The sequence below is a fragment of the Artemia franciscana genome, chromosome 2 (genome assembly GCF_032884065.1).
Source record: "Artemia franciscana chromosome 2, ASM3288406v1, whole genome shotgun sequence".
In the NCBI taxonomy this organism is placed as follows: Eukaryota; Metazoa; Arthropoda; class Branchiopoda; order Anostraca; family Artemiidae; genus Artemia; species Artemia franciscana.
The window spans coordinates 64,925,668-64,940,816 of record NC_088864.1 but is presented as its reverse complement, the minus strand read 5'-3'; the positions used below and the strand labels follow the sequence as shown (position 1 = coordinate 64,940,816).

Sequence of the window (15,149 nt, the reverse complement as noted above, 5' to 3'; positions counted from 1 at the left end):
CTAAGCGTTTCCCATCATTTTAGGTCTCCCCACCCCAAACTTCCCCCAATGTCACCAGATCCGGTCAGGATTTAAAATAAGAGCTTTGAGACACGATATCCTTCTAAAAATCAAGTTTCATGGAGATCCAATCACCCGTTCGTAAGTTAAAAATACCTCATTTTTTCTAATTTTTCAGAATTAACCCCCCCCCCAACTACCCCAAATAGAGTGGATCCGTTCTGGTTATGTCAATCATGTATCTAGGACTCGTGTTTTTTTCCCCACCAAGTTTCATCCCGATCCCTCCACTCTAAGTGTTTTCCAATTTTTAGGTTTCTCCCTCCCAACCCCCCCCCCAATGTCACCAGATCCGGTCGGGTTTAAAATAAGAGCTCTGAGCCACGATATCCTTCTAAATATCAAATTTCATTGAGATCCGATCACCCGTTCGTAAGTTAAAAATACCTCATTTTTTTTCAGAAATACCCCCCCCCCCCCCAACTACCCAAAAGAGAGCGGATCCGTTCCGTTTATGTCAATCATCTATCTAGGACTTGTGTTTATTTTTCCCACCATGTTTCATCCCGATCCCTCCACTCTAAGTGTTTTCCAAGTTTTAGGTTTCCCCCTCCCAACTCCCCGTCCCCATCCCCAGATCCGGTCGGGATTTAAAATAAGAGCTCTAAGACACGATATCCTTCTAAACATCAAATTTCATTGAGATCCGATCACCCGTTCGTAAGTTGAAAATACCTCATTTTTCTAATTTTTAAGAATTACTCCCCCCCCCCCCAACTACCCCAAAGAGAGCAAATCAGTTCCAATTATGTCAATCATGTATCTGGGACTTGCGCTTATTTTTCCCATCAAGTTTCATCCCGATCCCTCTACTCTAAGTGTTTTCCAAGATTTTAGTTTTCCCCCCTCCAACTCCCCCCAATGTCATCAGACCCAGTCAGGATTTAAAATAAGAGCTCTGAGACACAATATCATTCCAAACATCAAATCAAACAGTTCGTGGTAACGAACTGTAGTAAGGAGCGACCCGGCTCAATAGTAACCAAAACTCTAAAAAATTGAATTTTGATATCAATAGCTACATCAAAAGAATCGCATTTTAATGCTGATTTTAAATATATAAGTTTCATCAAGTTTAGTCTTACCCATCAAAAGTTACGAGCCTGAGAAAATTTGCCTTATTTAAGAAAATAGGGAGAAACACCCCCTAAAAGTCGTAGGATCTTAACGAAAATGACACCATCAGATTCAGCGTATCAGAGAACCCTACTATAGAAGTTTCAAGCTCCTATCTACAAAAATGTGGAATTTTGTATTTTTTGCCAGAAGACAAATCACGGGTGCGTGTTTATTTGTTTGTTTGTTTTTTTTTTTTTTCTTTTCCCCAGGGGTCATCGTATCGACCAAGTGGTCCTAGAATGTCGCAAGAGGGCTCATTCTAACGGAAATGAAAAGTTCTAGTGCCCTTTTTAAGTGACCAAAAAAATTGGAGGGCATCTAGGCCCCCTCCCACGCTTATTTTTTTTTCCAAAGTCAACGGATCAAAATTTTGAGATAGCCATTTTGTTCATCATAGTCGAAAACCATATTAACTATGTCTTCGGGGATTACTTACTCCCCCACAATCCCTGGGGGAGGGGCTGCAAGTTACAAACTTTGACCAGTGTTTACATATAGTAATGGTTATTGGGAAGTGTACAGACGTTTTCAGGGGGATTTTATTTTGTTTGGGGGTGGGGCTGAGGAGAGGGGGCTGTTTTGGAGGATCTTTCCTTGGAGGAATCTGTCATGGCGGAAGAAAAATTCAATGAAAAGGGCGCAGGGTTCTCTAGCATTACTATAAGAAAACAATGAAAAATAAACATGAAAACGTTTTTTCAAATGAAAGGAAGAAGTAGCGTTGAAACTTAAAACGAACAGAGATAATTACGCATATGAGGGGTTCTAAAAATACTTTAGCATAAAGAGCGAGATATTTAGGAGGAGATAAATACCTTGCTCTTTATGCTAAAGTATTTTTAGTAATTTCAACTATTTATTCTACGGCCTTTCTGATTCAGGGGTCATTCTTAAAGAATTGGGACAAAACTTACGATTTAGTGTAAAGAGCGAGGTATTAACGAGGTTACAAACCCCCTCGTATACATAATAAAAATATAAGGTTATGAAAGTTTGTTACGTAAGTTAATTCTTAAGTTACGTGTATTTTTTACTAATAAAAACGTTCATTAAAAATTAAAAGTTCTAGTTGCCTTTTTAAGTAACCGAAAAACTAGAGGGCAACTAGGCCTCCTTCTCCACCCCTTATTTCTCAAAATCGTCTGATCAAAACTAAGAAAAAGCCATTTAGCCAAAAAAAGAATTAATATATAAGTTTCATTTTAATAATTTATGTGCGGAGAGCCAAAACCAAACATGCATTAATTCAAAAACGTTCAGAAATTAAATAAAAAAAAACTAATTTTTTTTAGCTGAAAGTAAGGAGCGACATTAAAACTTAAAACGAACAGAAATTACTCCGTATATGAAATGGGTTGTCCCCTCCGCAATCCCTCGCTCTTTACGCTGAAGTTTGACTCTTTGCCACAATTCTACTTTTTAAAACAATTAAAAGCTTGGTTTTCCAATAAGTTGCTGTTAGTAATAGAAGTAATAGATATGAAGGAATAAAAAACCGTGCTCCTCCCACGAAATCACGAAATATTTACCATTTTCTTTTTTAATTTGAAGCAATCACCACAATTTGAATATGCTGCTACTACTACTACTAACAACCGACCGCAGCACCAAGCCTCCTGATGTTAACACAGCTACACATGCCCCTCCTCAGTCCAAATTTATTCAGAGCCTCCCTCTTTACACTCTCCCAGGAAGTTCTGATTTCCCTTAAATCTTTCTTTATGACATCCTCCCATATCAACCGCGGGCGACCTGCTTTCCGCTTGGCCCTTGACGGTAGGACGACAAGGACAATATATTTAATATGATTTGAGGAATCAAGCCAAGATGTGCTTTCAACTCAAAAGACAAAAATCAAGGTTTTCTTGCACTATCCTCTCGTTTCCTCCTCTGCAACTTGTGTTCCGAGGTGTTAAGCTGGTTACAGCATTATGATGGGAATTTCGTACTTCTTAGGCAGTTCCTTCTGGTTCTAGAGAGATAGAACATAATAACAAATAATGCCCCAGACTAACGGGAGAATAACAAATAAGAGGATTTTTTATTCCTGCATGTTTTTTGAAAACACTATCCTTAAGTAAATATCAAGTGAATTGCAAACGAAGCACGATAGAACTTCAACAAAAAATAGACATGGATAGATATGTTTTGCAAGGAGAAGTGACTGACTTTCATTTTTCAAAGGATCTTTCAAGGTTGTTACAGCTTACTGAGAGTTATAATTTACAAGAAGTCTGTAACAGTTATTATTTTTATTATTTGACTGTGGCAATGAGCATCCGAAAAAAATCTGAGAAAAAACTTTAGCACTTTAACACGAGTCCAACAAAAGTAGTGACACTGACAATGCAGTATACCCACCAAAAACAATTTAAAACAAACTTAAGAATTATGCTAAGTTTGATAAGAAATAGGGTGGCTACTCTAGTGTGTTGAATATAGTTAAAAGAATGTATAAACACATGTTTATTGTGTTTTCTTAGAGAGAAAAAACAGTTCTTTTTTAGCGTAATGTAAACACAAATTTCAAAAACAAGATATAAAAACTTAATACGCTAAATATTTGTATCTCAGTTTTTATAATTCACTTACTGATTCTACTGATTCATGCTAGACGGTGTTAGTTGTTTATTTTTTTGGAGAGAGACTTTGATTTTCCATTTTATCAGTAACCATTCTATTTATCAGTAAATGAAGAGTAAGGACCACTAGACTTCTCTTTACACCTACCTAGCATGTTAATCGCATACCTTTCTTCTTTTTCTAAATTAATTGTGCTCTGTTCCTGGCGAGTTTACATACCTGAAAAATTCCCCCCCCCAAAAAAAAAACGGAAAAGCTCCCCCACATGCAAAACTGAGCAGCCAAAGAGAAAGTGCAAAATAGGCACCTCAAAATACTGATCAGATATCCTAAGGGGTGACAAAGGGACCAGATACCAAAAACAGTTTTGGGACAGTTTTGTCAGTCTCTAATCATTTTCAACTTATAAAAAAGGACTAGAGCTCTCAATTTCTGATCAAATGAGCATCCTCCAAAGTTATCTAGAACCATTAGGCAGAGGTGGGGATGAGGGAGGGGCATTAGGCATTTGATCCATCATAATTAAAAAATCCAATAAATATGTCTTTGGAGATGACAAGGCCCCCAAGGCTCTTAGGGAAAGGTCTGTAAGTTTTGCAATTTGCCCATTGCTTACAGACGGTATTTGTTGTTGGGACACATACGGAAATTTTTTGAGAGTTCTAGTCCTTTTTTTAGAAGCCAAATGTGATTGAACACCAACCATTCTCTGTCCTTAAACTGTTTTTGATATCTGTCCTTTTGTTACCCCTTAGGACACCTGATCAAAATTTCAAGGTACCTATTTGTACTTTCTCTTTGGCTTCTCAGTTTTGCGTGTGGGAGAATTTTCCGAGGTATTTCCCAATGGAAAATTTATCCAGGAGGTATTTTCCAGGAGGTTAATGCCGGATCCCAACTGTACCTAGTGCCTCGGAGCTATTTTTTCATCCTTAGTTTACAAGTACTAATACTGAGAGCTTATCCCCAAAAAAAAGCTGCAATTAGCCAATTGAACTGCATATTCTCTAATCCAAGCTTACGTCTAATCTATTTCCCACAAAATTCATAGTTTCTTTTTCAAATTTTTTTTTATAACCTCTTTTGATACCTTTAAGGATGTCCTGAATTTAGGATATAAGAGTCCCATTATATACCTAGTTTTTTTTCTTCTATTTATAGAATTGATAAAAGAAGCACCTCCTATAGCCTAAACATGCAAGAGTCAGAATATATAAGTCACATGATGATACAATAAAGCTAATCAACCATAATCTTCCAAGACCAATGAGGGGGAAGGTAGTGCCAACCAACCTATCTATGCCTAAGACCCTGACCAATATTGAGAGATGCTACATACCAACAGCATTTCAATAATTGGAACAATGAACGCAAGTGTTTTTCCACTTCCAGTAGCTGCCTCAGCTAAAACATCCTTCTTAGCCAGCATCAATGGAATTACTGACTCCTACAACAAGATTAAATTAAAATTAAAATTTCAACAAATCTAAAAATTACCGATAATAAGAGCCTTGTCTGTCAGAACATTAAGAAATAGAATTGCACAGACTTGATCATTATCAAAGAGGAGCCAGTAGATTTTTCTAATGAAAGAGGGCTGAAGACAATGAAAATGTACATTATCTTGATATAATTTCCCAATAGCTTATTTAGGACAAATCTGAGATGAGAGTCTCCAACTTCCCTCTGTGTTAGGGCATTCATCCAAAGTAGCAGTTGGTTTTAACAAGGACTAGACTATTACATAAATTTAGTAGTTTGAAATGTCCTTGTTCATTTGTCTTTTTTTCTGATGTTCTAATGTCAACTTTGTCTCTCCTATTTCTCTACAGTCTTGGTTTCTACTTTTTTTCTATCATTATAATTACTATCAGTTTTTTTACTGTTTGTTAGTGTTTATTCTTCCACGTCTTCATTTCATATGTATTGTTTGATTTAGGGTATTATTTATGGTTCTTTTAGTGCTTTATTATTGTGTTGTATGGCCCCTAACAAGCAAAGCTTCTTGGGCCGAATAATTTTTTTACGTTTGTAATGGTATTTTAGTACTAATAAAATGATGGATTGATTGATTGAAACAAGCACTTTAGCAGGCAAAGAATATTTAGTAAGTTTACCTAATACGCCAAGTAGCTTATGTGCACTGACAAGTCTGTAGAGTAGGCCAAAAGAGGAGAAAGTTATCACAGTTGTCAGAATATTTGGCCATGAATTCAAAATATGGGAAAATTATAAAAAAAGATGAGTCCTTCAAAAGAAATAAAAAATTCTAAAATTTAAATCTATATCTTCTTAACAGGAATGGTTTGCAAAAAAAAAAGCAAAAATAGGTTAACATTCAAAATGAGGTAATTTCAATTGACTAGATATTCAATTGACAATTGACTATATTGTCCATAAACACATAAAAAGAACCAATCATACAAACAAATGCATGATCACACATATTGGACCGCCCCCCTCCCACGTACACATACAAAAAAAGCTTCCATGGATTATTACAGGATATTTAGAGCCAAGAAGCTCTTCTTTTTTATGTTTGCTTGAAATATAACCAGCATGCATCTCTGTATGTGCACAAACCTCTGTGCAATAACTATTTAGTGGTAGCACAAGATTTATACCCACCTTCACTGATTTTGTCTTCTGTAAACCTTTCTTTGATTTGCTATGCTGACAACATCCTAAACCATAGTTGAACCCTTCAACATATCACCAAAATTTTTGGAATTCTTGAAGCAGAATATCAGAATGTCGGGTTTGAATTCAACTCCTCCAAACCTTATATTGTCTAGTTTAACTGGAAAACAGATTCCTCTGCCCCATCCATCATGCTTGGATCTTGCTCTGTTTGACCTATAGATCACCTTATGTGTCTAGGTGTGTCCATTTCTTCTTCTACCCAACACACCCAAAAACTTCTTGTTGAACAAATCAGCCATAGAATCTCAGCAGCTTATGCTTCCATTGTATCTTGTAAACTTTGATTTCAACTGACCTCTTTTAGCCAGTCTGTATAATGCTGTTGCCCTTTCCCATATCCTTTACACTGCACCCTTCTGAAAACTCCTAACTAAAACCTGATCCATATTCTTTATTATTGCCAAGTATCTGCCCCCATGGTATAGAAATTTGCTTGCTATTGCAAAATTCAAGGTTGCTGACCCAGTATCTTGCAGTGTTAAGATAATGGGCAAATTAGAAAGTAAACGTTTGCTTTTATACTTATTCACTAAGAATTGTTATTCTGTTTTTTTTTCATATATTTGATTGTTTTGGGCCAATATTATGATTAATATATGCCATCCTACTGATTTTTTTTTTTTTGTAATCCTCTCACCTTCATGTAGGCTAATTTTTATCATATTTTTGTCACGTCAGCATAATTGCAGCTCTTATAATCTTGACTTGTTCCACATTATAATCTGGGCCAATACTTTGATAAATATGTGCCATCCCACTATTATTTCCTTATTTATGTTTGTGATCATATAACCTTCATTTAGCCTTAATTCTACCATATCTTTGTTTTGTGTGTTCACATGCAAATCACATAATTTTGATTGCCCATATCTACTTTGAACATTGTGTGTCATACCATTGATATTTATTTATATTTGTTTGTGTTCCTATCACCTTCATGTATGCTATTTTCTATCACACTTTTGTCATGTCAGCACACTTACAGCTCACATAAATATTACTGGTCCCATATTATAAATTTGACCAATACTTTAAATAGAATGAGCCATCCTACTAATGTCTCTTTATGTTTGTTTGATATCCTATTGCCTTTATGTAGCCTGATTTCTGTCATTGTTTGTCATGCCTGCACACTTGCAGCTTACCTATTTCTGACTGGTGCCATATTATTTAACCCTTTACTTTGGGTGATATTTACCATCCCACTGATATTTCTATATCTTTGTTTATGATCCCATCACCTTCAAGTGTATTATGGATATTGTGTCATTTATAAAGGTATTGCAAGTCTCTGTTATGTGAGATAAATATGGGTGATTTCTCTTTCCTTTTGAATTATTCGATTCTTAATTCAGTTATATTTGATCAACCAAGTAGTGCTGTTAAAGAAGAGACACACACTTTTGACCCTCTCCTTGAATCTATGGTTAGTTCTAGCTGCAATTATCACACCACTATTGATTATTGTGATAACATTATGCCCTCACTTTCTTCAAATAGTTGCTTTAATGTATTTTGTTTGAATGTGCGTGGAATAAGAGATAAGTGGGACAGTCTTAAATCGTATTTGTGGTCTAATAATGTGGTCTTACCCTTTTGATGTCATAGGCTTGACAGAAACATGGTTATCTGATAGTGATAATTTTACAGCTTATGATATGCATGGTTATATTGCTATTCATGTCGCTAGAATGGTAACAAAGCGTTCTGCGGGTATTTCTTTGTTTATAAAATCTAATATTGAATTTTGTAGAAGATCTGACCTTGAATCCTTGTTTACATCAGTGGTGTCTAATAGTAGGACAGTCTATTCTCTTGTCATTGATCTGAAAAGCCAGTTTGCATGTGATACTGTTTGTTTGTTTTATAAGTCCCCTCCTTTTCCAACTCATCTGTTCTGTGATTTGCTTGATCAGCTTTCTGGTGTTGGGACTTTCTCTAAGAAACGGATTTGTGTTTTGGGAGACTTTAATTGTAATATGTTAAATGTTGGATCAAATGATGAATGTGACCATCTTTTTGATGTATTTTCTTCTTCAGGGCTACTCCCTTCAATTTTTTTCCTTCTTGTGTTGACCCTTCAAGAAATTCTGTTACTTTAATAGATAATATTTTCACTTTTCATTCTCCTAATTTGAGGTTCTCTTCTGGTCTTGTTTTCACTGATCTTTCTGATCACTTCCCTATTATATAACACTATCTGTGCCTAAAACAGAGATTACTGTGGATGAGAAAGGCGAGTCTTCTTTTAGAACTTTTACAGATAAAGAAATTTCTAATTTAATACATAGTCTTCAGAGTAATGATTGGTCTAGTGTTCTTGAAGCCAACGATGCTGATTGTGCAACTAGATTATTTTTGTGTTGTATGGGAACTCTGTTGGATAAGCATTTTCCTCTTAGAAAGAGGCCAAGGAACTTTACACCCAAATGCCCATGGATGTCTAGAGGTCTGATCAATGCAACCCATATGAAGGCATCTTTGTTCAAGATTGCATGTAAAGTAAGACACAGGATGATCTTTTGAAGTATAAACATTACAAAAATGTGCTCACTTTTTCAGTTCGTTTAGCAAAAAAGCTGTATTTTTTGCATCGAATTAATGAGTTTAAGGGGAATTTGTGCAAAGTTTGGACTGTAATTAATGAAGCTCTCTCCCGCAAGAAACTCAAACAATCTTCCCCATGTCTTTATAGGATTAAATAAAAAAAACTAGTTTTTTTAACTGAAAGTAAGGAGCGACATTAAAACTTAAAACAAACAGAAATTACTCCGTATATGAAATGGGTTGTCCCCTCCGCAGTCCCTCGCTCTTTACGCTAAAGTTTGACTCTTTGCCACAATTCTACTTTTTAAAACAACTAAAAACTTTAGCGTAAAGAGCGTGGGACTGCGGAGGGGACAACCCATTTCATATACGGAGTAATTTCTGTTCGTTTTAAGTTTTAATGTCGCTCCTTACTTTCAGTTAAAAAAACTAGTTTTTTTTATTTAATTTCTGAACGTTTTTGAATTAATGCATGTTTGATTTTGGCTCTCCGCACATAAATTATTGAAATGAAATTAGTATATTAATTTTTTTTTGGCTAAATGGCTTTCTCTTAGTTTTGATCAGACGATTTTGAGAAATAAGGGGCGGGGAAGGAGGCCTAGATGCCCTCCAATTTTTCGGTTACTTAAAAAGGCTACTAGAACTTTTAATATTCAACGAACGTTTTTATTAGTAAAAAATATACGTAACTTAAGAAATAACTTACGTAACAAACTTTTATATTCTTATATTTTTATTATGTGTACGAGGGGGTTTGTACCCTCGTTAATACCTCGCTCTTTACACTGAATCGTAAGTTTTGTTCCAATTCTTTAAGAATGACCCCTGAATCAAATAGGCCGTAGAATAAATAGTTGAAATCACTAAAAATATTTTAGCATAAAGAGCGAGGTATTTATCTCCTCCTAAATACCTCGCTCCTTATGCTAAAGTATTTTTAGAACCCTTCATATGCGTAATAATCTCTGTTTGTTTTAAATTTCAATGCTGTTCCTTACATTCATTTGAAAAAACGATTCCATGTTTATTTTTTCATTGTTTTTTTTATAGTAATGCTAGAAAATCCTGCGCCCTTTTCATTGAATTTTTTTCCCCCATGGCATATTTCTCCAAGGAAAGATCCTCCCACATAGCCCCCTCCCTCAACCCTACCTCCAAAACCAAAAAAATCCCCCTGAAAACGTCTGTACACTTCCCAATAACCATTATTATATGTAAACACTGGTTGAAGTTTGTAACTTGCAACCCCTCCCCCAGGGACTGTGGAGGAGTAATTCATCCCCAAAAACATAGTTATTAAGATTTTCGACTATGCCAAACAAAATGGCTATCTCAAAATTTTGATCCGTTGACTTTGGGAAAAAAATGAGCGTGGGAGGGGGCCTAGATGCCCTCCAATTTTTTTGGTCACTTAAAAAGGGCACTAGAACTTTTCATTTCCGTTAGAATGAGCCCTCTTGCGACATTCTAGGACCACTTGGTCGATACGATGACCCCTGGGGAAAAAAAACAAAAAAAAAAACAAACAAATAAACACGCATCCGTGATTTGTCTTCTGGCAAAAAATGCAAAATTCCACATTTTTGTAGATAGGAGTTTGAAACTTCTACAGTAGGGTTCTCTGATACGCTGAATCTGATAGTGTCATTTTCGTTAAGATCCTACGACTTTTAGGGGGTGTTTCCCCCTATTTTCCTAAATAAGGCAAATTTTCTCAGGCTCGTAACTTTTGATGGCTAAGACTAAACTTGATGAAACTTATATATTTAAAATCAGCATTAAAATGCGATTCTTTTGATGTAGCTATTTATATCAAAATTCAATTTGTTAGAGTTTTGGTTACTATTGCGCCGGATTGCTCCTTACTACAGTTCGTTACCCGAACTGTTTGAAAGCTGATGGATCTGTTGTGGACAAAAAATCCTTAGCAAGTGCCTTTAATTTGTATTTCACCACACTTCCTTCAGTTCTCATTCCAGACCCCCAGTAGAGTAAATTGTTTTCCCTTGACAGAGAAATTTTTTTTTTCCTTTCCCCATGTAGTACTACTGAGATTTCTAGTATTATTTCTCAATTTCCAAACAGTCGTTCAGTTGATAGTTTTGGTTTGAGTAATAATGTCCTTAAATCCCATCCCATCTCACATATAAGTAACCTCTCTCTTTCTTCCAGTATTTTCCCTCATTTATTTAAAGTTGCTACTGTTGTACCTTTGCATAAAAAAGGTGATTCATCTCTAATTCAAATTAAATAAAAAAAACAAGTTTTTTCAACTGAAAGTAAGGAGTGACATCAAAACTTAAAACGCACAGAAATTACTTCGTATATGAAAGAGGCTGCTTCCTCATCAACGCCCCACTCTTTATGCTAAAGTTTGACTCTTTCTCTCAATTCTTCTTTCTAAAACAGTAAAAAACTTTAGCGTAAAGAGCGGGGCGTTGATGAGGAAGCAGCCTCTTTCATATACGAAGTAATTTCTGTGCGTTTTAAGTTTTGATGTCACTCCTTACTTTCAGTTGAAAAAACTTGTTTTTTTTTATTTAATTTCTGAACGTTTTTGAATCAATGCATGTTTTGATTTTGGCTCTCCACAGAGGAATAATCAAAACGAAATTTGCATATTTTTTTTTTTGGCTCAATGGCTTTCTCATAATTTTGATCGAATGATTTTGAGAAAAAAAGAGCAGGGGACGAAGCCTAGTTGCCCCCCGATTTTTTGGTTAATTAAAAAGGCAACTAGAACTTTTAATTTTTTACGAATCTTTTTATTGGTAAAAGATTTACGTAACTTATAAATTAGCTTACGTAAAGAAATTTTGTATTCTCATGTTTTTATTACATATATGAGGGGATTCGCCCCATCGTCAGTACCTCGCTCTTTACACTAAAGCTTAAATTTTATCCCAATTCATTAAGAATGACCCCCTGAATCACAAAAGCCGTAGAATAAGTAGTTGAAATTACCGAAAATACTTTAGCGTAAAGAGCGAGGTATTAGAAGGAGGTAAGCCCCTCATATGGGTAATAATTTCTGTTTGTTTTAAGTTTTATTGCTGTTCCTTACTTCCAGCTGAAAAAGCTTTTTCACTTTTATTTTTTAATTGTTTTTTTTTTAAATAATGCTAGTAAATCCTGCTCTCCCTTCATGGAAATTTTCTTCTCCCATTACAAATTATCGAAGGAAAGTTCCCCCAGCGTATCCTCCTCTTCTCAACCCCTCCCCCAAACCAAAAAAATTCTCCTGAAAACGCCTGTATACTTCCCAATAACCATTACTATATGTAAGCACAGGTCAAAGTTTGTAACTTGTTGCCCCTCCCATGGGGACTGTGGGGGAGTAAGTCGTCCCCAAAGACATAGTTATAAGGTTTTTCGACTACGTTGAATAAAATGGCTATCTCAGAATTTTGATCCGTTGACTTTGGGAGTTAGCGTGGGAGGGGGCCTAGGTGCCCTCCAATTTTTTTGGTCACTTAAAAAGGGCACTAGAACTTTTCATTTCCGTTAGAATGAGCCCTCTTGCAACATTCTAGGACAACTGGGTCGATACGATCACCCCTGGGAAAAAAAAAAAAAAAAAAAAACAAATAAACACGCATCCGTGATCTGCCTTCAGGCAAAAAATGCAAAATTCCACATTTTTGTAGATAGGAGCTCGAAACTTCTACAGCAGGGTTCTCTGATACGCTGAATCTGATGGTGTGATTTTCGTTAAGATTCTATGACTTTTAGGGGGCGTTTCCCCCTATTTTCTAAAATAACGCAAATTTTCTCAGGCTCGTAACTTTTGATGGGTAAGACTAAACTTGATGAAACTTATATATTTAAAACCAGCATTAAAATGCGATTCTTTTGATGTAGCTATTGGTATCAAAATTCCATTTTTTAGAGTTTTGGTTACTATTGAGCCGGGTTGCTCCTTACTACAGTTCATTACCACGAACTGTTTGACTACAGACCTATATCTCTTCTTCCTGTCATCTCAAAGGTTGTTGAAAAAGTAGTTTATCATGGACTCTCTTCATTTGTATTTAGTAGTAATTCGACTGCTGGAATTTCTCTCATCACTAGCCATCAGTATGGTTTTTGTCCCTCATTCCCTACCTTACATGCACTTTATGACGCAACAGAGTTTGTGCGTGTTAATCTGGACAAGGGCTTGCGTGTTTTGGGTCTATTTCTTGACTTTTCAAAGGCCTTTGATATGGTTGACCACAATGTTCTTCTGTCTAAACTATCTTTATTTGGAATGCATGGAGTCTCACTTGAATGGTTTAGGTCCTACCTCTCAGAGAAATCTCAGTATGTTTTGGTTAATTATACTTCTTCCTCTACTTTGCCTGTATTGAAAGGTGTCCAATAAGGCTCTGTGCTTGGACCACTTTTGTTTCTAATTTACATTAATGATCATGTTGATGGTCTTCATCCCCATGTTCACCCTGTTCATTTTGCTCATGACAGTAACTTTTTCACTGCTGCAGTGGACCTGCCATCTGCCACTTCTATAGCTCAAGGTCTTCTTGACAAAGTAAAGGATTGGTGCTGGTCAAATGGTATGGCTCTTAACAGCCAAAAGAGTGCCATTGTCAACTTCAGGACTCTTACCATATGAGAAACATACAGGAGCCAATCACCCCAACTTTTGGGAACAATATTATACTGCAAGCTACTATGGTAAAATTTCTTGGTGTGCATCTTCATTGTTTTCTTTCTTTTAAACCATATACAACTCACACCCAATCCTTAATCCTCTGCCAGTCTTCAATGTTGCACTGGATTAACTCATTTCTTCCTCCTGATATTATGGTTTCTCTTTATTATGCTTTTATTTATCCTTACCTTTCTTATTGCTGCTCTGTCTGGGGTAATACAAATAAATTTCTTCTCTGCTCACTTCAAACAGCCCAAAGTAGGGCAGTGAAGGCTACTTTTCTTCTCCCTTGACTTTACCCTTCCTCTGATCTTTATAATGATATTGGAATAGCTCTGGTGGATCATATTATAGGTAAAAGTATTCTTTATTTAGTGCATTCTGCTTTTCTAGGTACTCTCCCACTGCCCCTGCAGCAGTTTCTCTCACAGACAGGCTCATGTAGGTACTTTTCTTCTTTATGTAATTTTTCTTGATGATTTATTGTACCAAAACAATCTTCTATAGCAGCCCAGAGGTCTCCTGTATATCAACAAAATTCGAATATGGAACTCTATCCCTTTGGATGTCCCCCTTTTTCTTTCTGCAAAGGCATTATTTTGTAGGAGCTTTCTAGTTCAATAATTTTTCTCTCTCTTTTTTAATTCTATCCTAATTTGTATGTCTCTTCTTTTCTTTTAAAATAATGTTCAGCTATATGTTAAATCTCCTTCTAAATCTTCTATCTGTTAAATGTCCTTGTCTTGTTCAAGTTTTTTTTTGTATATATTTTATAAAAGTGTTTTATCTTGTTCTCTGTGGGCAATTACAAGGAAAGCTTCTTGGGCCTAGTAACTGCTTTACTTTTGTAATCATCATTTTTCTTTTAGTATTAATAAATTGATTGATTGATTGTATTTTCAAAAGTGTTTAATTGTTGTCTTCATTGTTTAATTATATTGTTTTCTTTTACTGCTCTGTCTTTTCCTTCTGTATGATGGGTTTTCAGATAAATAAATGAAATACATATATAGCCTATATATATATATATATATATATATATATATATATATATATATATATATATATATATATATATATATATATATATATATATATATATATATATATATATATATATATATATGTATATATATATATATATATATATATATACATATATATATATATATACATATATATATATATATATATATATATATATGTATGTATATGTATATGTATATATATATATATATATATATATATATATATATATATATATATATATATATATATATATATATATATATATATACATATATATATATGTATATATATATATATATATTCATATATATATATATATATATATATATATATATATATATATATATTCATATATATATACATATATATATATATATATATATATATATATATATATATATATATATATATATATATATATATGTATATACATATATATATATATACATAAAAT

The 15,149-nt window shown here is 34.7% G+C and overlaps 1 protein-coding gene across 1 annotated transcript in view; it reads right to left on the bottom strand.

Annotated features, from left to right (window-relative positions):
• The window catches only part of LOC136043954 (ATP-dependent RNA helicase DDX55-like), a 58,122-nt gene that overhangs the window by 41,152 nt on the left and 1,821 nt on the right, over positions 1-15,149 (bottom strand). Inside the window, exon 2 of the mRNA XM_065729030.1 lies at positions 5,102-5,209. Within this exon, the coding sequence (XP_065585102.1) occupies positions 5,102-5,209 (108 nt within the window). The remainder of the gene's footprint in view (positions 1-5,101; positions 5,210-15,149) is intronic.